General features: G+C 43.3%; 1 protein-coding gene across 1 annotated transcript in view; it reads left to right on the forward strand.

The window, feature by feature from the left end:
* Positions 1-17,272: 17,272 nt before the first annotated feature.
* Positions 17,273-23,910, forward strand: part of SCPEP1 (serine carboxypeptidase 1) — a 31,084-nt gene continuing 24,446 nt past the window's right edge. Inside the window, exons 1-2 of the mRNA XM_043902737.1 lie at positions 17,273-17,394; positions 20,027-20,175. Coding sequence (XP_043758672.1) covers positions 17,337-17,394; positions 20,027-20,175 — 207 coding nt within the window. The 5' untranslated portion in view covers positions 17,273-17,336. The remainder of the gene's footprint in view (positions 17,395-20,026; positions 20,176-23,910) is intronic.

Genomic DNA, 23,910 nt, shown 5'->3' on the forward strand with positions numbered 1-23,910 from the left:
CAAAAAGACAGGACACTGAAGATGAAATCCCCAGGTCAGTAGGTGCCCAAAATGCTACTGTAGATCAGTGGAGAAATAACTCCAGAAAGAATGAAGAGACAGAGCCAAAACAAAAACAACACCCAGTGGTGGATGTGACTGGTGACGGAAGTAAAGTCTGATGCTGTAAAGAACAATATTGCATAGGAACCTGGAATGTTAGGTTCATGAATCAAGGTAAATTAGAAGTGGTCAAACAGGAGAAGGCAAGAGTGAACAATGACATTTTAGGAATCAGTGGACTAAAATGGACTGGAATGGGCGAATTTAATTCAGATGACCATATATCTACTACTGTGGGCAAGAATCCCTTAGAAGAAATGGAGTAGCCTTCATAGTCAACAAAAGAGTCAAATGCAGTACTTGGGTGCAATCTCAAAAATGAAAGAATGATCTATGTTTGTTTCCGAGACAAGCCATTCAATATCACAGTAATCCAAGTCTATGCCCCAACCAGTAATGCTGAAGAAGCTGACGTTGAACAGTTCTATGAAGACCTACAAGACCTTCTAGGACTAACACCCATAAAAGATATCCTTTTCATCAGAGGGGACTGGAAGGCAAAAGTAGGAACTCAAGAGATACCTGCGGTAACAGTCAGGTTTGGCCTTGGAGTACAAAATGAAGCAGGGCAAAAGCTAACAAAGTTTTCCCAAGAGAACACACTGGTCATAGCAAACACCCTCTTCCAGCAATACAAGAGAAGACTCTACACATGGACATCACTAGCAAGGTGAATTCATATGCTGATGAGGGGGAGGATCATCCCAACCATTGGGGAACCATCCACTCCTCCCTCTTTTGACAGTGCCTTTAGAGCTGTCCTTTTCTCTTTTGCAGAGACATTACTTTGCCAACAAAGGTCCGTCTAGTCAAGGCTATGGTTTTTCCAGTGGTCATGTATGGATGTGAGAGTTGGACTGTGAAGAAAGCTGAGCGCCGAAGAACTGATGCTTTTGAACTGTGGTGTTGGAGAAGACTCTTGAGAATCCCTTGGACTGCAAGGAGATCCAACCAGTCCATCCTAAAGGAGATCAGTCCTGGGTGTTCATTGAAAAGACTGATGCTGAAGCTGAAACTCCAATACTTTGGCCACCTCATGCGAAGAGTTGACTCATTAGAAGAGACCCTGATGCTGGGAGGGATTGGGGGCAGGAGGAGAAGGGGACAACAGAGGATGAGATGACTGGATGGCATCACCGACTCGATGGGCATGGGTTTGGGTATACTCTGGGAGTTTGTGATGGACAGGGAGGCCTGGCGTGCTGCGATTCATGGGGTCGCAAAGAGTCAAACACGACTGAACGACTGAACTGAACTAGAGCTGTCCTGCCACCTCTGGGTGGACCACTGGACAAAACCCTGAGAGGGATTGTCAGAAGATCCTCTGACCAATCCTGAGAAAATCTGTTACACTGATGGAAGCAGCTTTGTCTTAGGTGGAAAAAGAAGAGCTGGATATGCCGTAGTCTCCAATTTTGAGACCATAGAGGCTAAGCCTCTGCCACCAGGTACTTCAGCCCAACTAGCTGAGCTCATAGCCCTGACTCAAGCTTTAGAGCTGGGAAAAGGAAAAAGAATAGCCATTTATACTGACTCCAAGTATGCCTTCCTGGTGCTACATGCACATGCGGCTATTTGGAAATAAAGGGGCCACTTGACCACCCGAGGGTCCCTAATCAAATATGGTGATCAAATCCTTAGACTCTTGGAGGCAGTCCATCTGCCCACTGAGGTTTCAGTCTCCCACTGTAAAGGACACCAAAAAGCGAGCACAGAAGTGGCACGAGGGAACCAAGCAGCCAATCAGGCAGCTAAGAGAGCAGCATTACAGAACCATGACCTAATAGGGGTTGCCACCCTAGTTCCACAGACTAATTTGACAGAAACTTCTTTATATACTGAAGGTGAGACTCTTAAAGCTAAGAGTGAGGGCTTTCAAGAAGATCATACGGGGTGGTTGCAGAAGGAGGGACTCCTTTTTCTGCCTGAAAACCTCCAATGGAAGTTGGTTAACTCCTTACATGCCACCACTCATTTAGGGGAAAAGGCCCTCCAAAGATTACTAGAAAGGTCCTTCAGAGGAACAGACCTCCAAACAATTATAAGGTAAGTGGGCTCCTCTTGTCCTACTTGCCGATTAAACAACCCCCAAGGAGCTCAAAGACCCCGGCTGGCCCAGTCCATCCAATGACGTGGAACCTACCCAGGAGAGGACTGGCAGATGGACTTCACCCAGATGCCAGTTTCTCAAGGGTATAAATACCTATTACTCATGATAGATACATTCACAGGATGGATTGAAGGCTTTACCACCCAGACTGAGAAGGCTGAGGAAGTGGTTAAAAAAAAAAAAAAAAAAACTGCTCCATGAAATCATTCCAAGATTTGGTCTGCCCAGGTCATTACAAGGTGACAATGGGACATCATTTACTTCTAAGGTCACCCAAGGGTCTCTAAAGTATTGGACATTACTTATTATCTCCATTGTGCCTGGAGGCCTCAGTCTTCAGGAAAAGTAGAAACAGCCAACCAATTCTTAAAATCAGCTATAAAAAAGATAACCCAGGAGACCTCCCTGGGATGGAAGGAGGCTTTACCAATAGCCCTTCTCTGCACCCGCACCTAAGGAACAGGTTGGTCTTAGTCCATATGAGATGCTGTATGGGAGACCTTTTGTTTGTATCAATGACCTCTTCCTAGATCCAGAGGCTCAGACCCTCCAGTCTTATACCATGGCTATTGGGCAATTCCAACAGGATATATGCTTGTGAACTAGGACCCAAAAGATTCTAAGGAGTCACCACTATATGCTCCAGGGACTCAAGTCCTAATTAAAGTCTGGAAAGATGGGTCCCCAAAGGCTCAACTCCAGCCCACATGGAAGGGCCCCTACCCTGTAATACTTTTTACGCCCACAGCTGTCAAGGTAGCAGGACAGATTACTCACGAGTCAAGCTGTGGAAGAAAACAGAAGAGGACACTCAATACACCTGTGAGCCCCTGGGAGATCTCAGATACTTATTCAGGACTACAAATGAGTGTCATTCTAATGAACACCCCCAAAATTAAGTTTCTGGGGATAAGATTTCTCAGGACAGCTCTAAAGAGCCAACACAGCTTGGTAGGGACTGTACTCCAAAACAGGCAGGAGATAAATCTTCTAATCCCTGAACAAGGAGGGACTTGAGCCATCCTGGTGATGGGAATTTGGAATTGGCTAATGCCCCCACTAGTCCTTGTTATATCATATTGATGCTGCTTATGATTGTTCCATATATTATAAATTGTCTAACCTGTTTTGTCTGTGCCCAGGTCGACAAGCTACATCATGCAGTGCTAGTTCAGCAAAGATATAAAACTACAGCTGACCATGGAAAATATCACTCACCCTTAGATGGACACCGCTATAAGTACTCTGAGGCCTGAGACTAGCAAGAGGGGGAGGCCCAATACCCCTCGCCGTCCCAATTCAGCAGGAAGTAGCCAGAAAGACCTCGATGCCCCTATTCCCAAAGAACTGGGCCTGCCATCTCTTGAGGGGGGAAAGTCAGGTAGTTAGAATAGGAAACAGGAGTCCAAAATGGTGGTGGCTAAAAGACAAGGAAGGGAAAAGCCGGCAAAAATAGAACAAAGGAAGGTCAAAGGAAGCTCCGAGGACCAGAGTGAGGACCTCAGGTAGAACAAACAGTACTCCTGGCTAGCCCAATTTACATAGGGCAGGCCCGGGGCCTGGGGGTGGGGGGGTGGGGGGTGGGATGACATATAAAAAGAGGAGCCAAAGGGCTCTCTCTCTCTCTCTCCCTATCTCCCTCCCCCCTACATGCTGGCGTGCTCCTCCACTCTCTTCTTTTCGCGTCTTTGGGTCGGCATGCCCTCATGCCTCAAGGATGGATTCTCCTGCTATTTGCTAAATAAAATAGAGCTGTAACACGGTGCTGTAACACTGATTTGTCTGAGAGCTATAAAACGGTCTGTCCAAGACCCAACACGTTCTGTCCAAGACCCAAGAGCTGTGACGCGCCAAGGGCTTTAATATCCATCACTCCAAATCTTTGTTGTGACGAGACAGAACCGAGGGGCATACACTCGCCTGACAACTATACAGTGGAAGTGATAGATTCAAGGGATTAGATCTGATAGAGTGTCTGAAGAACTATAGACAGAGGTTCATGACCTTGTACAGGAGACAGTGATCAAGACTGTCCCCAAGAAAAAGAAATGCAAAAAGGCAAAATGGTTGACTGAGAAGTCCTTACAAATAGCTGAGAAAAAAGAAGTGAAAGGCAAAGGAGAAAAGGAAATATATACCCATTTGAATGCAGAGTTCCAAAGAATAGCAAGGAGAGGTAAGAAAGTCTTCCTCGGTGATCAATGCAAAGAAATAGAGGAAAACAATAGAATGGGAAAGACTAGAGATCTCTTCAAGAAAACTAGAGATACCAAGGGAACATTTCATGCAAAGATGGGCTCAATAAAGGACAGAAACAGTATGGGCCTAATAGATCCAGAAGATATTAAAAAGAGGTGGCAAGAATACATAGAAGAACTATACAAAAATAATTTTCATGACCCAGATAACCACGATGGTGTGATCACTCACCTAGAGCCAGACATCCTGGAAGGCAAAGTCAAGTGGGCCTTAGGAAGCATCACTACGAACAAGGCTAGTGGAGGTGATGGAATTCCAGTTGAGCTATTTCAAATCCTAAATGATGATGCTGTTAAAGTGCTGTACTCAGTATGCCAGCAAATTTGGAAAACTCAGCAGTGGCCACAGGACTGGAAAAAGTCCATTTTCATTCCAGTCTCAAAGAAGGTCAATGCCAAAGAATGTTCAAACTACCGCACAATTGCACTCATCTCACACGCTAGCAAAGTAATGCTCAAAATTCTCCAAGCCAGGCTTCAGTTCAGTTCAGTTTAGTCGCTCAGTTGTGTCCGACTCTTTGCAACCCCATGGATTGCAGCACGCCAGGCCTCCCTGTCCATCACCAACTCCCGGAGATTACTCAAATTCATGCCCATCGAGTTGATGATGCCATCCAGCCATCTCATCCTCTGTCATCCCCTTCTCCTCCTGCCCCCAATCCCTCCCAGCATCAGGGTCTTTTCCAATGAGTCAACTCTTCATGTGAGGTGGCCAAAGTATTGGAGTTTCAGCTTCAGCATCAGTCCTTCCAATGAACACCCAGGACTGATCTCCTTCAGGATGGACTGGTTGGATCTCCTTGCAGTCCAAGGGACTCCCAAGAGTCATCTCCAATACCACAGTTCAAAAGCATCAGTTCTTCAACGCTCAGCTTTCTTCACAGTCCAACTCTCACATCCATACATGACTACTGGAAAAACCATAGCCTTGACTAGACGGACCTTTGTTGGCAAAGTAATGTCTCTGCTTTTTAATATGCTATCTAGGTTGGTCATAACTTTCCTTCCAAGGAGTAAGCGTCTTGTAATTTCATGACTGCAGTCACCATCTGCAGTGATTTTGGAGCCAAAAAAAAAATAAAGCCTGACACTGTTTCCACTGTCTCCCCATCTATTTCCCATCAGTAAGTAAACCATGAATTTCTAGATGTTCAAGCTGGATTTAGAAAAGGCAGAGGAACCAGAGGTCAAATTGCCAACATCTGTTGCATCATTGAAAAAGCAAGAAAATTCCAGAAAAACATCTACTTGTGCTTTATTGATTACACCAAAGCCTGTGACTGTGTGGATCACAACAAACTCTGGAAAATTCTTAAAGAGATGGGAATACCAGATCACCTTACCTGTCTCCTGAGAAATCTGTATGCAGGTCAAGAAGCTACAGTTGGAACTGGACGTGGAACAACAGACTGTTTCCAAATCAGGAAAGGAGTATGCCAAGGCTGTATATTATCACCCTCCTTATTTAACTCATATGCAGAGTACATCATGAGAAATACCAGGTTGGATGAAGCCAAAGCTGGAATCAAGATTGCCAGGAGAAATATCAATAAATTCAGACATGTAGATGACACCACCCTTATGGCAGAAAGTGAAGAGGAACTGAAGAACCTCTTGATGAGAGTGAAAGAGGAGAGTGAAAAAGCTGGCTTAAAACTCAACATTCAGAAAACTAAGATCATGGCATCTGGTCCCATCACTTCACGGCGAATAGATGGGGAAACAGTGGAAACAGTGACAGATGCTATTTTCTTGAGCTCCAAAGTCACTGCAGATGGTGACTGCAGCCATGTAATTAAAACACACTTGCTCCTTAGAAGAAAAGCTATGACCAACCTAGACAGCATATTAAATAAAAAACAGAGACATTACTTTGCTGACAAAGGTCTGTCTAGTCAAAGCTATGGTTTTTCCAGTAGTCGTATATGGACGTGAGTGTTGGATCATAAAGAAAGCTGAGCACAAAAGAATTGATGCTTTTTTTTTTTTTAATTAGTTGAAGGCTAATTACTTCACAACATTTCAGTGGGTTTTGTCACACATTGATATGAATCAGCCATAGAGTTACATGCATTCCCCATCCCGATCCCCCCTCCCACGTCCCTCTCCACCCGATTCCTCTGGGTCTTCCCAGTACACCAGGCCCGAGCACTTGTCTCATGCATCCCACCTGGGCTGGTGATCTGTTTCACCATAGATAATATACATGCTGTTCTTTTGAAACAGAATTGATGCTTTTGAACTGTGGTGTTGGTGAAGACTCTTGAGAGTCCCTTGGACAGCAAGGAGATCCAACCAGTCAATCCTAAAGGAAATCAGTCCTGAATATTCATCAGAAGGACTGATGCTGAAGCTGAAACTCCAATATTTTGGCCCCTCATGCAAAGAGTTGACTCATTGGAAAGGACCCTGATGCTGGGAGGGATTGGGGGCAGGAGGCGAAGGGGACAACAGAGGATGAGATGGCTGGATGGCATCACCGACTCAATGGCCATGAGTTTGAGCAAGCTCCAGGAGTTGGTGATGGACAGGAAAGCCTGGCGTACTGCAGTCCATAGGGATGCTTAGAGTCGGACACGACTGAGCGATTGAACTGGACTCCATCAGTCAACAATTCAGTTAGGTTCAATAACGTTAAGAACACAGAATTGGGAATTACCTGACTTGCAAAGGAAGTGTTTACCCAGTCATCGGAGTTGCTCACTTTCTCAACATCTGGGAAGGCACCATGAAGACTTAAGTGATTATTATACCACTTGCTCTTGCATTTAGAGGGTGCCTGGTCTATGCAGTTAAGATGAAGGGTAAAAACGACAATTCCATAAAAATAAAGATATGATCAAAGACCCGTGTATTAATGACAGGTGAATAGAGAGATAGATGACTGTGAACTATTCTATATAGTTTTGTTAGCAATTTAATCTTATATATGGAGATGCATTTTACTTCTGAATATTTTTTTTGCTATAAATTCTGTAAAATACCTGCTATAGATATTTTTTCCACTTTTTCAATGAAATGTACTTCAACATATTAAGCAAAAGAAGACTTGAGTAGCCAAACAAAATTTATCATCTCTCCAGGGCTTCCCTGGTGGCTCAGACGGTAAAGAATCTGCCTGCAATTCAGGAGATGACCCAGGTTCCATCCCTGGGTCAGAAGGATCCCCTGGAGAAGTGAATGACTACCCACTCCCTTATTCTTGCCTGAAAAATCCCATGGACAGAGGAGTCTGGTGGGCTACAGTCCATAGGATTGCAAACAGTTGGACATGACTGAGCAACTAAGCACTTAAAATTCCAAGTTGTATTGAAACATTGCATTCCAATTATGTTTATAAACATTTATTTAATAGAATTGGAACAGTATATCAACATCTAAGAAAGAGTTACTGCCAATACAGTGAAGCTGTTTTCTCAAATTCAGGCATTACTATCTTTCATGTATCAATGCTGTTATGTGCTTGATTTACAGCAAAATCCACTACATGTTTCCCTAAAGTTAATCTAAGTTTAATAATAGATGGTGAAAAAAGAAAACAAGTACAGTATGTGATGTAAGGCTATGTAGATGGGGTCAAGAGGGAGAAAGATACTTTTCTGTGGGGAGAAAAGAAACGGGTGCACAGGCTCATTGTCAGGGAATCGTCTTTAGGAAGGTGTCCCAGTGAAAAAGGGAGACGAACTGAATTTTCCTGAAAGCATGCATCCTTTTAGGGGAAGAACACTGACTGAAACTGCCCGCCCTGGTCTGGCACCATAGTAACCATTTGCATGAGTTGTTTTAGGACAAAAGGCCCTGGTAAGGAACATGGAGCTAACAAGCCACCACCAACTGGAAGAGATCAGGAAAGGTCAAAAGCAGACACCACGTGTCCGACCACCTCCCAGAATCCTCCTCGTTGGCTCCATCTTGGATGAGCAATGTGTGCACCACCAGGAAGGGCTCTGAGTCAGAATGATTGGTCAGAGACAACCCAGAAACTAATACCATCACCATAAAATCTGAGATCGTGAGCCACATGGGAGAACTGTTCTCCTGGGTTCCCTTACCCTACTGCTCTCCACCCAGGCACTCCTTCCCAACAAAATCTCTTGCTTTGTCAGCCCAAGTGTCTCCTTGGATAATTCATTTCTGAGTGTTAAAGCCCACTTTCAGGCCCTGGAAGGGGTCCCCCTTCCTGCAACATACTTACCTCTTCTTAGTGTGTTATACCACTTAGGACACTCCTCAGGACGCCAGTCTGAAAATTTGAGGCATTTTTCAGCCATGATTTCTTTGGGTACTTTTCCAGTCTCTCTTTCTAGCATTCCAATGGCTCAAATGTTAGAACTCTTTATTATAGTCCTTTGTGGCTCTTCTTTTTTTTCTCAGTTCAGATTGGGCATTTTATATTGTTCTATCTTTTAATCCACTGATTATTTCCTCTGTCACCTCCATTCTGCTGTGGAATCCTTCCACTGAGCTTCTTATTTTGGTAATTGTATTTTTCAGTTCTCAAATTTCCTTTTAGTGACAACCTAGAGCAAATGGACAACTTTCTAGAAACATACAGCCCACCAAAACTGAATCAAGAAGAAATTTGATTTGATTTGAACAGACGATTTGAACAGACCAGTCCCTAGAAGTGAATCTGTAATAATAATAATTTTTTTTAAAACTCCTAACAAGCCCATCAGCAGACGAATGGATAAGGAAGCTGTGGTACATATACACTATGGAATATTACTCAGCCATTAAAAAGAATTCATTGGAATCAGTTCTAATGAGATGGATGAAACTGGGAGCCCATTATACAGAGTGAAGTAAGCCAGAAAGATAAAGACCAATGCAGTATACTAACTCATATATGTGGAATTTTAAAAGATGGTAATGATAACCTTATATGCAAAACAGAAGAAGAGACACAGATGTACAGAACAGACTTTTAGACTCTGTGGGAGAAGGCGAGGGTGGGATGTTCAGAGAGAACAGCATTGAAACAAGTATACTATCAAGGGTGAAACATATCACCAGCCCAGGTTGGATGCATGAGACAAGTGCTCAGGGCTGGTGCACTGGGAAGACCCAGAGGGATGGGATGGGGAGGAAGGCAGGAGGGGGGATTGGGATGGGGAACACATGTAAATCCATGGCTGATTCATGTCAATGTAAGGCAAAAACCACTACAATATTGTAAAGTAATTAGCCTCCAACTAATAAAAATAGATGGAAAAAATAAAAACTAAAAACTTAAAAAACTCCTAACAAAAGTCCAGACCAGGTGGTTTCACAGGCCAATTCTACCAAACAAACAAAAAAGAACTTACACCAATTCTTCTCAAACTTTTCCAAAAGACTGAAGAGGAGGGAATATTCTCAAAGACAGTCTGTGAAGCCACCATCAAACTGGTACCAAAACTAGAACAAAGATACCACCAAAAAAGAAAATTGTAGGCTAATATCTTTGATGAATATAGATGCAAAATTCTCAACAAAATATTAGCAAATCAAATCCAACAACTCACAAAAAAGATCATATACTATGAACAAGTGGAATTCATCCCAAATTCACAAGGGTGGTTCAAATCAATCAATGTCACACACCACATTAACAAAAGTCAAAAACCACATGATCATCTCAATAGATGCAGAAAAAGCATTTGACTAAGTTCAACATCCATTCATGATTAAAAACAAAACAAAACAAAACCTCTTACCAAAGTGGGACTAGAGGGAACATATCTCAACATAATAAAAGCTATTTATGACAAACCCACCACTGATATATTACTCAACTGTGAAAAGCTAAAAATCTTCCTGCTAAAATCTGGAACAAGACTAGAATGTCCACTCTCACCACTTCTATTCAACATAGTATTGGAAGTGCTAGTCACAGCAATCAGAGAAGAAAAAGCAAGCAAAGTATCCAGATTGGAAGAGAAGTAAAATTGTCACTATATGCATTTGACATAATACTATATATAGAAAACCCTAAGAACACCACACAAAACCTACCGTATCTAATAAACAAATCCAGCAAAGTAGGAGGATACGATTAACATTGAAAAAATCAGTTGCATTTCTTTATAGTAACAGTGAAATATCAGAAAGGGAATGCTAAAAATTAATACCTTTTAACAATAGCACCAAAAAACAAAAACCCTAGGAGTAAACCTGGCCAAGGAGGTGAAAGATTTATGTGCTGAGAACTATAAAACAGTAAAGAAAATTAAAGAGGATTCAAAGAAATCAAAAGATACCCCATGCTCTTGAATTGGAAGAATTAACATTGCTAAAATGGCAATACTGCCCAAAGCAATCTGCAGAGTTAATGTGATCCCTAACAAAATATCTATGACATTTTTTCACAGAACTAGAACAAATAATCCAAATATTTATATGAAACCATAAAAGACCCAGAATTGCCAAAGCAATCCTGGGGTTGGGGGGGGAGGGCAGAAAACAAAACAGGAGGCATAACTCTCCCAGACATCAGCAAATACTACAAAATTAAGGTAATCAAACAGTGTAGTATTGGTAAAAAAAAAACAGACATACAGCTCAACAGAACAGGACAGAGAACATAGAAATAAACCCACATGTCTATGGTCAATTGCTCTCAACAAAGGAGACAAGAATATAAAATGGGAAAAAGTCTGTTCAACAATGGTGCTGGGAACGTTGGACAGCTGCATGTAGATCAGTGAAGTTAGAACACACCCTCACACCACGCACAAAAATAAACTCAAAATGGCTTAAAGACCTGAACCCAAGACATGATACCATAAAACTCCTAGAAGAGAGCATAGGCAAAACATTCTCTGACATAAATCATGCCAATGTTTTCTTAGGGTCAGTCTCCAAAGGCAATAGAAATAAAAACAAAAATAAATAGATGTGACATAATCAAACTTACAAGCTTTTGCATAGCAAAGGAAAACAAAAAGACAGCCTTCAGAATGGGAGAAAATATTTGCAAATGATGCATCAGACAAGGGCTTAATCACCAAAATATATCAATACAAACAGCTCACACAATTTAACAACAAAAAAACAATGCCATTGAAAAATGGGGCGATGCCCTTAACAGAATTTCTCCAAAGAAGACATATAGATGGGCAGTAGGCACATGAAAAGATGTTCAACATCACTAATCATTCAGTTCAGTTCAGTCGCTCAGTAGTGTCTGACTCTTTGCGACCCCATGAATCGCAGCACGCCAGGCCTCCCTGTCCATCACCAACTCCTGGAGCTTACTCAAACTCCTGTCCATCCAGCCATCTCATCCTCTGTCATCCCCTTCCCCTCCTGCCCCCAATCCCTCCCAGCATCAGGGTCTTTTCCAATGAGTCAACTCTTCACGTGAGGTGGCCGAAGTATTGGAGTTTCAGCTTCAGCATCAGTCTTTTCAATGAACACCCAGGACTGATCTCCTTTAGGATGGACTGGTTGGATCTCCTTGCAGTCCAAGGGATTCTCAAGAGTCTTCTCCAACACCACAGTTCAAAACCATCAGTTCTTTGGCGCTCAGCTTTCTTCACAGTCCAACTCTCACATCCATACATGACCACTGGAAAAACCATAGCCTTGACCAGATGGACCTTTGTTGGCAAAGTAATGTCTCTGCTTTTTAATATGCTATCTAGGTTGGTCATTACTGTCCTTCCAAGGAGTAAGCGTCTTTTAATTTCAACCAATTAACAAATGCTGGAGAAGGTGTGGAGAAAAGGGCACCCTCCGACACTATTAGTGGAAATGCAAGTTGGTGCAGTCACTATGGAAAAGTGTGGAGGTTCCTCAGAAAACTGAAAATAGGTTTTAGTTTTAGATTAATTACCATATGATCCAGAAATCCTATTCCTGGGTGTATACCCAGACAAAACTTAAATTCAAAAATACACATGCATCTCTAAGTTCATGACAGCTAAGACACGGAAATATCCTAAATGTCCATCGACAGAGGAAGGGATAAAGAGGCTGTGTCCTATATATAACAGTGTATTACTCAGTCATGAAAAAGAATGAAATATTGCCATTTGTGGCGACAAGGGTGGATCTAGAGATTATCATACTAAGCGAAGGAAGTCAGAAAGAGAAAGGCAAACACCATGTGATATCACTTATATGTGGAATCTAAAATAAGACATAGGACTTCCCTGGTAGTCTGGTGGTAAGAATCTGCCTGCCAATGCAGGGGGCATGGGTTTGATCCCTAGTCTGGGAAGATTCCATGTGCCACAGGGCAACTAAGCCCACATGCCACAATTTCTGAGCCTCCTCTCTAGAACCTGTGCTCTGCAACGAGAGAGGTCACCACAGTGAGAAGCCAGCATATCACAGCTAGAGAGTGGCCCCTATCCACTGCAACTAGAAAAAGTCCTCTCTCAGCAATGAAGATCCAGTGCAGCCAAAATTAATTAGTTAATTAAAAAATTGAAACATAAACAGACTCACAGACATAGATTTCTGGTTGCTAAGGCAGGAGGGTGCTGGGGAAGGGAAGAACTGGGAGTTTGGGATTAGCAGATGTAAACTATTACATATAGAATGGATAAACAACAAGGTCCTACTGTATAGGAGGTCCTCCAGGAAACTATCTTCAATATCCTGGGATAAACCATAGTGGAAAAGAATATTTTAAAATAATGTCTATATGTGTAAAACTGAGTCACTTTGCTGAACAGCAGAGATTGGCACAATATTGTAAATCAATTATACTTCAGTAAAAAATTTTTTTAAAAGAAACAAAAATAAACACAAGAAAATTTCCTTTTGGCTTTTCTTTGCATCTTTTATTCCTTTGCTGGGACTTTCTATTTCCCTGCTGAGTGTTTCTATCCTTTCATTCATTCCAAACATGATAATCCTGTCTGCTTTAAAACACTGGTCAGATAATTCTAACATCTTCCTTATCTCAGTGTCAGCATCTCTTAATTGTCTTTTTTCAGTCTGATGTCTTCCCTGTTCTGGGTATGAATTTGAAGAAGCTGGAATCTGAACATTTTCACATTATGGTCTGACATTCCAGATCTTATCCTGCTGGCTTTTTCTGACACTGCTCTGGTGGGGGAGGGGAGGTACTGCCAGGTGGGGACTGAAGTCCAAGTTCCTTACTTGGGCTCTGTTAACACCCAAAGGTGGGTGTGGCAGGGAGGCCTCATTGCTGCTGCCAATGGTGGGGTTTCCTTACATAAGGCCCTGTCCTGGCTGACAAGTATAAATGGATTTAAGCGAGCTCATTTGTCTCCAGCTCCTAATTTATTTTTATATGAATTTGGAAATTTGAGAAACAAGCTGCATTCTGATACACCCCACGTATAGAGTTGGATCCCTGTTGTAGCACTTACAGGAATTAAACTTAGAAACTGAAGCTGAAAATAGGGAGCATGAAAAATAGCTTTGGCTTCTCTGGGTTTTCCTCACTCCTAAGAATTATTTCTAGTCCGTTTCTTCTCCTGTATTTTCCTGTCCTCACTCAGCTTTGTCATGCTGTTTATATCTTCCCTCCTCCTTGACTTGTGGGCTTTGTTATGATTCCCTGCCTGCTATAATCCTGTTTGAATTTTGGAAATCAATTGCTGTACCCTTTAGCCCTATTCCTTCAGAAAATTAGCCCTGACGAAGAGAAATGACACTTTTGTTGCAATTATGCAACAGAATTGCCTGCCACACAGATCTGGTAATGAGACTGCCTGCCTACACCTCTTCAGATTTCACACCACCAGCAGTGAATTGGTAGCTCGTCAGGGGCTTCCCTGGTGGCTCAGTGGTAAAGAATTCACCTGCCAACGCTTGTCAATGCAGGACATGCAGGTTTGATCCCTGGGTTGGGAAGATCCTCTGGAGAAGGAAATAGCAACCCACTCCAGTATTATTGCCCGCAAAGCCCCAGGGACACAGGAGCCAGGAGGGCTAAACAACAGCAGCAGTAGTCAGAATCCCACCTTCTGATCCAGACTTACGCAAGTCGCCTTGTACTTTTTCTCCAACAGTCCCCCATGAATGTGTGTGTTGGTGTGTGCTGAGTCGCTCACTTGTGTCCGACTCTTTTCAACCCCATAGACTGTAGCATGCGAGGCTCCTATGTCCACGGAGATTCTCCAGGTGAGAATACTGGAGTGGGTTGCATGCCCTCCTCCAGGGGATCTTCCCGACCCAGGGATCAAACCCAGGTCTCCCACACTGCAGGCGGATACTTTATCATCTGAGACACCAGGGAGGCCCAGACTGTAGCTCCCTGAATGTGCTGTGGCCTCTGAGGCCTTGCATACAGTAAAAGTATAATTTATCCTAAACTTGGAAAAAGGAAAAATGCTGTTTGCCTCCCTGACATCATGGCAGAGTAGTTTCAACAGGCCCACATGGCTCTCACAGGGTACTCTCAAATACGACCTTATGAGCCTATTTGGCCAACCACCTAGTACAGCCTGATCCCCAGTCTCATGGAGTCCACAGATTAGTGAGGAAAAGAAAATTAAAATAAATAACTGCACAAAAGGTTATTTGAAAACGATTATGATGAGCAGTCAGTCCAGGCACTCAGTCATGTCTGACTCTTTGCAACCCCATGGACTGCAGTACACCAGGCCTCCCTGTCCATCACTAACTCCCAGAGCTTACTCAAACTCACTTCCTTTGAGTTGGTGATGACATCCAATCATCTCATCCTCTGTCATCCCCTTCTCCTCCCACCTTCAATCTTTCCCAGCATCAGGGTCTTTTCCAACGAGTCAGTTCTTTGAATCAGGTGGCCTGATTCAAATCAGGAAGCTGAAGTACTGGAGCTTCAGCTTCAGCATCAGTCCTTCCAATGAATATTCAGGACTGATTTCCTTTAGAATTGACTGGTTGGATCTCCTTGCAATCCAAGGGGCTCTCAAGAGTCTTCTCCAACACCACAGTTCAAAAGCATCAACTCTTTGGTGCTCACCTTTCTTTATGGTCCAACTCTCATATCCATACCTGACTACTGAAAAACCATAGCTTTGACTAGATGGCCCTTTGTTGGTAAAGTAATGTCTCTGCTTTTTAATATGCTGTCTAGGTTGGTCATTGCTTTTCTTCCAAGGAGCAAGCGTCTTTTAATTTCATGACTGCAGTCATCCTCTGCAGTGATTTTGGAGCCCCAAAAAATAAAGTCTGTGACTGTTTCCATTATTTGATTGCAGGGACAAATATCAGTAACCTCAGATATGCAGATGATACCACCCTTATGACAGAAAGCAAAGAAGCACTAAAGATTTAGCCTCTTGATGAAAGTGAAAGAGGAGAGAGAAAAATTTGGCTTAAAACAACATTCAGAAAACTAAGATCATGGCATCCGGTTCCATAACTTCATGGCAAATAGATGGGGAAACAATGGAAACAGTAACAGATTTTATTTTCCTGGGCTCCAAAATCACTGCAGACAGTGACTGCAGCCATGAAATTAAGAAACGCTTACTCCTTGGAAGGAAAGTTATGACCAACCTAGACAGCATATTAAAAAGCAGAGACATTACTTTGCCAACAAAGGTCCGTCTAGTCAAAGCTATGGCTTTTCCAGTGGTAATGTATGGATGTGAGAGTTGGACTGTGAAGAAAGCTGAGTGCTGAGGAATTGATGCTTTTGAACTGTGGTGTTGGAGAAGACTCTTGAGAGTCCCTTGGACTGCAAGGAGATCCAACCAGTCCATCCTAAAGGAAATCAGTCCTGAATATTCATTGGAAGGACTGATGCTGAAGCTGAAACTCCAATACTTTGGCCACTTGATGCGAAGTACTGACTCATTGGAAAAGACCCTGATGCTGGGAAAGATTGAAGGCAGGAGAAGGGGATGACAGAGGATGAGATGGTTGGATGGCATCACTGACTCTATGGACATGAGTTTGAGCAAGGTCCAGGAGTTGGTGATGGATAGGGAAGCCTGCTGCAGTCCATGGGGTCACAAAGAGTCGGACCGGACTGAGCAACTGAACTGAACTGATTTAGAAGTAACCTGACCCTCATACAGCCCTGCACAGTTTTGTTTCCTAGCTATAAGGGGAGTTATTTGGTACACCCTGAGATAAAAATGGCCTACACACACACACACACACACACACACACACACACTCTCGCATCCTTTTTTCCCTTCCCCTTTCTCTAATCCCTTCCCAAAACACTAATTGCCTGTTTGAAATGACTGTTGTCATGTTAACAACACAGAATTAAGCTGATGACAAATTACCGAGAAAAAAAACAAAATAAAAACATTTACTATTGTATTTTAAAAGATGACGTAAAGCACTACAGGGGAAAAAAAAAATCTCAAATGCTAACAATGTTTACGTAATGTCTAAATTTTCTCCAAATTTCCAATATGTCCATAATATACGTAATTTTAAAGGAAAAATAATTTTAAGAACAAATCTGTGAAAATGGAAGCCCACAGCTTCCAATGACCATCTGACCATTCTTAGTCTGATTTGGGGCAGATGCAGCCGTTTGAAAGGCCAGGTCTTTTGTTGGGGAAGGGAGATGGGCGGGGCAGGAAGAACGGTCCTCTGGTTATTTCTCTGTAGCGTCTCAGTCCTGTCGTACAATCCAAGTCAAATCAATGCATTAAGCGCCTCTTCCTTTCTGCTTGTCCCGAAAACGCAAAGAGGCGTAGCGGAACGAAAAGGAACACCCGGGGCGCGGCTGCAGGGTTGCCGCTGGGACCGATCTGCAGAGGGCGCCCGGGTTGCTGCGAGCGGCTCATCTGGCCCAAGCTTCTCCCCAAGCCCCGCCCAAGCCTCTCTCTAGCCCCGCCCACCCGAATCCACGCCTCGCCCCCGCCCGGCCTGGTTTGCTCCGCCCGCCACAGTCACGTGGTGAGGAGCCGAGACCAGCCGGTAGCTGATGCAGCCGCGAAGTATTCGTCATGGAGCTGGCGCCGCGAAGCTGTCCCGTGCTGCTGCTGCTTTTGGGCCTGAGCTCGGGTAGGTTCGGGCAAAAGATGCTTCAGCGGCCGGTGCCTCCTTCTCTCCTCCAGGGATGAGAATCAGTTAGTGGGTTTGTGCTTTTTAAACCATATTCCTTTCCCCCTGTTTATACCTTGTGGAATTGTTTTGCTTTTGAAACTCACTCAATTTTTTAATTAAGAGTTCTTTTTCTACTTTTTTCTGACTCTGGGTATTCTGATGCTTCCTTTCTTCCCTGCGCGTAGTTAGAAGCAGTTTTGCAAGATGTAAGGTTTGGAGAAGCCGATGATCAATGAGGTTTCTACTATCTAAGGGCCACCTCCCTCTTCCTGGCGTGATTGGCTGCAAAATGAGATTATAAAGTTGTTGTTGTTGTTTAAAGCTGAAACGCTCTGTCCAGAAGACTAAAAGATAATACCACGAATGGGACACTTTATTGAGAGTAAGACTTTCTCCTTGTACCTAATCTGAAAAGGCAAGATAATATCTTCCCTCATTGCAGTCCTTTTTGACAAAAACCTATTCGTGTTTAATATGATGACTTGCAAGTTGGTTTTCAGTCTTTTCTTCAAGCAAAATGACTCCTGATCTGAATCAAGAACTGAGAATTCGAACTGGCCACAGATTTGTCTTGTGATCTGAGGCCAGTTGCTTAACTTGTTTTCCCTTCTGTAAAATGGGGATCATATGATCCTTCTGCTTGTGCCTGGGAACTATGCAATAGGTTGCCCACCAGATTTTAACAGTGGTCACTGGCAGGGAGGCTTCCCTGGTGGCTCAGCAGTAAAGGGTCTGCCTGCAATGCAGGATATGCGGGTTCGATCCCTGGGTTGAGAAAATCCCCTGGAAAAGGAAATGGCAACCCACTCCAGTATTCTTGCCTGGCAAATTCCATGCACAGAGAAGCCTGGGGGGCTACAGTCCATGGGGTCCCAAAAGAGTTGGACCCAACTTAGGGTCTAAACAGCAACAACAGACACTATCAGGAAAGGGAGGAGTACCAGAGTTTAAGTTAAAACAAACCAAGCCTTATCTGCCATTTTCAAGGAGACTGTAATTTTGTGTTACTTGGTATGTATGATCTTACAGCCATACCTATAATAAACATTCTAGCCTTTCTGTTTTGCTCATCAGACCACTTTCTGGTTGCCTTAATCTCCATCCTTATTAAGTTTCAAAACAACATTGTCTCCTCTCCTAGTCTCTTATTTTGGGGACCAGTTTTTGTCCTTTTACTTGCCACAGAGGCATGAAATTCAAAAAAGAGGAAGTAGAGGCAGAAAACTCTGGTAACCAAGGATCATGCTTTTGTCACTGTTTAACATTACCGTTTTTTACTCACAGAGTGGTATTTGAGAAAAGAAAAGGTATCACAGCTTGGAAGTTGTTACTTTAGCAAAGGTGACATAGTTAATGTATTTAACCTACTCTTTTCTGATACATATTTTGCAGATGCTAAAAAAGTTAACTTTGGTTAACTGTAAATTGGAGGAAAGTTGTGGGATTAAAGAATATATGTATGGCTTCTATAAATTTTCTGCCAAGTCGCCTTCTCAGAAAATTATGTGCCAGTATGCACTTTTGCCCACAGCCCTGAAGCCAATCTCCTGTCTTGTGCAAATAGAACCTCTGCCATCTGTCAAATAAGCAAAAAAATTTTTAGTGACCTCATTATTGCTTTAATTTTCGTATCTTTGAATATTAGTGATTTTTTCACGTATTTATGACATTCATATTTCTGTTTTCATGAATTATTTTCTTGTGGCATTTATCCATTTAATCTTACTTTTGTTGTTGTTGTTATGACTACTGTTATTTATTGAATGCCTAGTAAGTGCTAGGCATTGTCAGCTATCTTGCTTCTTGCAAAGATCTTATATTTTTTAATTGATCTAATGATTAAGGAAGTACCCTTTTTCATATTTATTTCTGATCTTTATTTGTTGTTTTGCCTTTTATTTTCATTGTATAGAAATGTAACAAGTTTCTGTTCTCAACTCTTGATATTTTGCTGTATAGTCTCTGGGAGTCTGCTTAAATCGTTTCCCCATCCAGAGGTCAAAAAAACATTCAATTCTATTTTCATATTTTTTTCACATCTAAATTTTAAAAATGAAATATTTGATCCACTTGGAATTCATTTTGGTTAATAGTGTTAAGAGAGGATATATATTTCTATTTTTTTTGCTTCAAGAAAGCTAACAGTTGCCCTGGCATAATATATTGAGTAATTTTGCCCCACTAACTTGTCGATGCCTCTTTAATTGTGTACTAAATGAGAAACAAAAATCAATGTGATGCATTTTGAGATTTTTTTCTTTTTTCCCCTAAATGTAAATCTCTATCTCTTTTAAACAGTTATAAGCAAGTTTAATGCTTTCCTGTTAAAAATCCAAACATTGCAGAGGGTGTAGAGGAAAATGTGAAAGCTTTCAGCCCCCTGGGCCTCTGTTACGTTGGGTTTGTTTTTTCATAAGTTAGAATTTATTCAATCTAAGTTGAATTGTTTTTCTTTATCTCCACAATGTATTGAAGTAAATACATAAACATAAACCAAATCACCTGCAGCCTAGCCCAGCCATCACTCCTAGGCTTGGGATTTACCTGAACATGGACCTTCTTCAGGAAAACAATGGTGCTTGTGTTTCAGGAGCTGTCATCAGCTGGCCCACGGAGGAGAGCAAGGAAGTCTGGGGTTATGTGACTGTCCGGAACGATGCTCACATGTTCTGGTGGCTCTATTATGCCACCAGCCCCTACAAGAACTACTCAGAACTGCCCCTGGTCATGTGGCTTCAGGTAAAAGTGGTTTTACTGCCTGACCTGAGGTTGAGGCCAGGTTTCCCCCACTTACCACCTTGCTCACCTTTAAAGGCTCACAGCTCAGCAGTGAAGAACTGATGTGGTCCAGCAGCACAGTAGGGGTCTCCTGGACCCAGCATCCTCAGAAGGATTCAGCATCCTTCTGAAGCAGACAAAGGCAGTGTTACTGCCAAGGAAGCCAAATCAGAGAGTGAGAGGTTCTGACCTTTTGCTGGGGTCCTTTTCTACTAAGCCCAAACCAGACATGGGCAGGAACCCTTACTAGATGTTCCTGAAGTCACGTTTGACAGTATGCTAATACAAAGTGTTTCTGGAAGGTTCCAAAGCAAAACTGAGCTATCCTGACCAGTCTTTCATCTCCCTGCCCTCCCAGTCCTTTCCTCGACCTGAATTCCGTGCCCCTAGAAAAATTGATATTTTGAAAGAACTCAGCCTTTTGTATCAGTGTTGAGTTTTGGACCTTCTCCTTCTCCCTAAAGTGTATTTGCATTTTAATCTTGAGCTCTCGTGGTAGGATTGAAGACTAGAAACTGGTTGAAAGGTCTTTGAGGGGCAGGCAGAGGATCCTTCATTCCATTCCTAAAATGTCTCTCAAAAGTTGGCCCACGCCCATGTGGAGTCCACGATCTAGGGAGGGGTTGAGGAACGCAGTCTTGCTTCACCTTCTGGAAACTACAGGCCCATCCCAGCTGGGATGCCAGGTTGCTTACCAGTATGTAGGGTGCCCTGGTCCTCATCCCCATGAGATGTAAATGTCACTTCATCCCCAAATGTTATTATTCCTAAGCAGCTTCCCAGTTCTCCCAGCTTTGCCAATGGATACAGACATTTTTTTTTAGTTGATTGATGATTCCTTTACAGTATTGTAAAGGTTTGATTTCTGTCATAGCCAATATGAATTAACCATCCGTGTACATGTGTCCCCTCTCTCGTGACTCCCCCTCCCACCCATTCCCACCTCTCTAGGTTGTTACAGAGCCCCTGTTTGAGTTCGGTGAGTCATTCAGCAAATTCCCATTGGCCGTCTGTTTACATGTGTTAGCGTGTATGCATCCACGCTACTCTCTCCATTCATCTCACCCTGGCCCTCTTCTCCCCACCCTTGTCCGTAAGTCTGTTCTCTCTGTCTGCAGCTCCACTGCTGCTCCGCAAACAGATTCGTCAGTACATCCTTCTAGATTCCATATGTATGCATTAATATATGGTATTCGTCTTTCTCTTTCTGTCCGACTTCACTCATGTATAACAGGCTCTAGGTTCATCCACCTCATTGGAACTGACTCAAATGTGTTCCTTTTTATGGCTGAGTGGTGTCGCGAAGAGTCAGACACGACTGAGCGACTTCACTTTCACTTTTCACTTTCATGCACTGGAGAAGGAAATGGCAACCCACTCCAGTGTTCTTGCCTGGAGAATCCCAGGGATGGGGTCACACAGAGTCAGACACGACTGAAGTGACTTAGCAGTAGCAGTATTGCGTTGTGTATGTGTACCACAGCTGCTTTATCCATCTGTCAATGGACATCCAGGTTGCTTCCAGGCCTTGGCTGTAGTCAATAGTGCTGCCGTGAACACTGGGGTACATGTGTCTTTTTCACTTTTGGTTTCCTCAGGGAATATGCCTAGAAATGGTCTTGCTGGGTCACATGGTGGTTTTATTCTTAGTTTTTTAAGAAGTCTCCGTACTGCCTTCCATAGTGACTGTATCAGCTTGCGTTCCCCCCAGGAGTGCAGGACGGTTCCCTTTTCTCCACACCCTCTCCAGCTCTTGTGGTTTGTGGATTTTTGGTTGAGGGCCATTCTGTCTGGTGTGAGGTGATCTCTCATTGTAGTTTTGCTTTTGCATTTCTCTGATGACGAGATGCTGAGCATCTCTTCATGTGTTTATTAACCCTCTGGGATGCACACTTGCTGATGAGATACTGAAGATGAGCAGTTTGCAGGGAGGGGCCTTTCTCTCTCAGGATTATGGCAAGTATCCTCTCTGAGAGCTCGGCCTCCGGTGCGGTAGGAAAAGGCCTCTGAAGAAGAAGGCGTCTGTGGCCCAGGGGACTTCTGCGCCTCCCGGAGGTGGGAGATGGAGACACACACGGCAGGGCCGGCAGGGCACGCCGTGCGCTGGGCGCATCCGGGTCTGCCTTCCTGCCCCGCATAGCTGAGGAGAGACACTTCCCTTCTCTGGGCTTTGGTTTTCTAATCTGGGGGATTTCAGTGGTTGTCAAACGTTTTATTAATTGGCAGAACTGTTTCCATGTCCAAGTGAAAGCTTACAGACCAGCCGAAGCAGAAGAAAGCGGTGCTGGGCGGAGGTGGTAGGGGGAATGCCAAGTCCACCCACTCATTTAAAAATCAAGACATTTCCTTCTTTTTTCCAAAAATGTAATGACTTGGGGGCTGAACTTGCCGTCCCAAAGCTGAGTGGCGGCGGCCCCCCCTTACGGACGAGCAGGAGCTCCTGACGGGGGCCACACCTGGCCTCTCTGCTCCCCGAGGTGCGCCTCTGGCCCCTGGAAACCATCCGGTTTGTGACCTTTGATTACTGTGAGCTGAGATGCTATTTGATGGTCTTCAACTGGCTAATGAACTGGCTCTTCATCCCCCAGAAACCTGAGGGAAGCGGAAAAGAGTAGGCGTGAGAAAGAGACAATTAATGCAGGTTCAAAGACAATCTGTTTCAGCAGCCTGCTGGGAACATGGACACTAGCTTCTCTGGGTGGGTCTTTGAGAACTGAGGTCGTGTCTTCTGAGTGGAGTAGCTCTGAGTGATGTAGTGTGCTACTTAAAGTACACTTTCAACTCATTTAAAGCGTTTCAGTTTTTCCTGTGACAAGTTTGCCAGAGTCACTGCGTAGCCCTGGGCCATGGAAGTGCCCCATCGCAAAGTCCTAGGCAGAAATGATTTTGCAGTAGTACAGTCTCAAGTAAAACAAAACAGGAAAATGGGATTTGTCCCACAAAGACCACACCCCTAAGATTCCAGCCTGCCTCCCTTTCATTTTGGTTCAATCCCAGCCTAGCAAGTCCACTAGGAAAAAGGGGCCCAGCTTTCACTCAAAGGACCCTTACTCTTTTGTGTGTGTGTGTAAATTGAAGTATAGTTGGTGTACAATATTATATAAGTTACAGGTATACAATACCGTAATTCACAATTTTTAAAGATTATGCTCGATTTATGGTTCTCGAAAATATTGGCTACGTTCCCTGTGTTCCACAATATATCGTTGTAGCTTACTTATTTCATATGTAGTAGTTTGTACCTCTTAATTACCTTCCCCTACATTGCCCCTCTCCTCTCCCCTTTCTCCAGTGGTAACCACTGGTTTGTCATCTATAGCTGTGAGTCTGGTTCTTTTTGTTACATTCAACAGTTTTTTGTATTGTTAGATTCCCCATATAAGTGACATCATATAGTATTTGACTTTCTCTTTCTACCTTATTTCAGTTAGTATAATACCCTCCGAGCCCATTCATGTTGCAGCAAATGGCAAATTTTTGTTCTTTTTTATGGCTGAGTTGTATTCCATTAGAGAAGGAAGTGGCAACCCACTCCAGTGTTCTTGCCTGGAGAATCCCAGGGACGGAGGAGCCTGGTGGGTTGCACACAGTCGGACACTACTGAAGTGACTTAGCAGCAGCAGTATTCCATTGTATATATGGACCACATCTTCTCTATCCATTCATCTGTTGATGGACACTTACATTGCTCCCATA

The sequence above is a fragment of the Cervus elaphus genome, chromosome 5 (genome assembly GCF_910594005.1).
Source record: "Cervus elaphus chromosome 5, mCerEla1.1, whole genome shotgun sequence".
Classification (NCBI taxonomy): domain Eukaryota; kingdom Metazoa; phylum Chordata; class Mammalia; order Artiodactyla; family Cervidae; genus Cervus; species Cervus elaphus.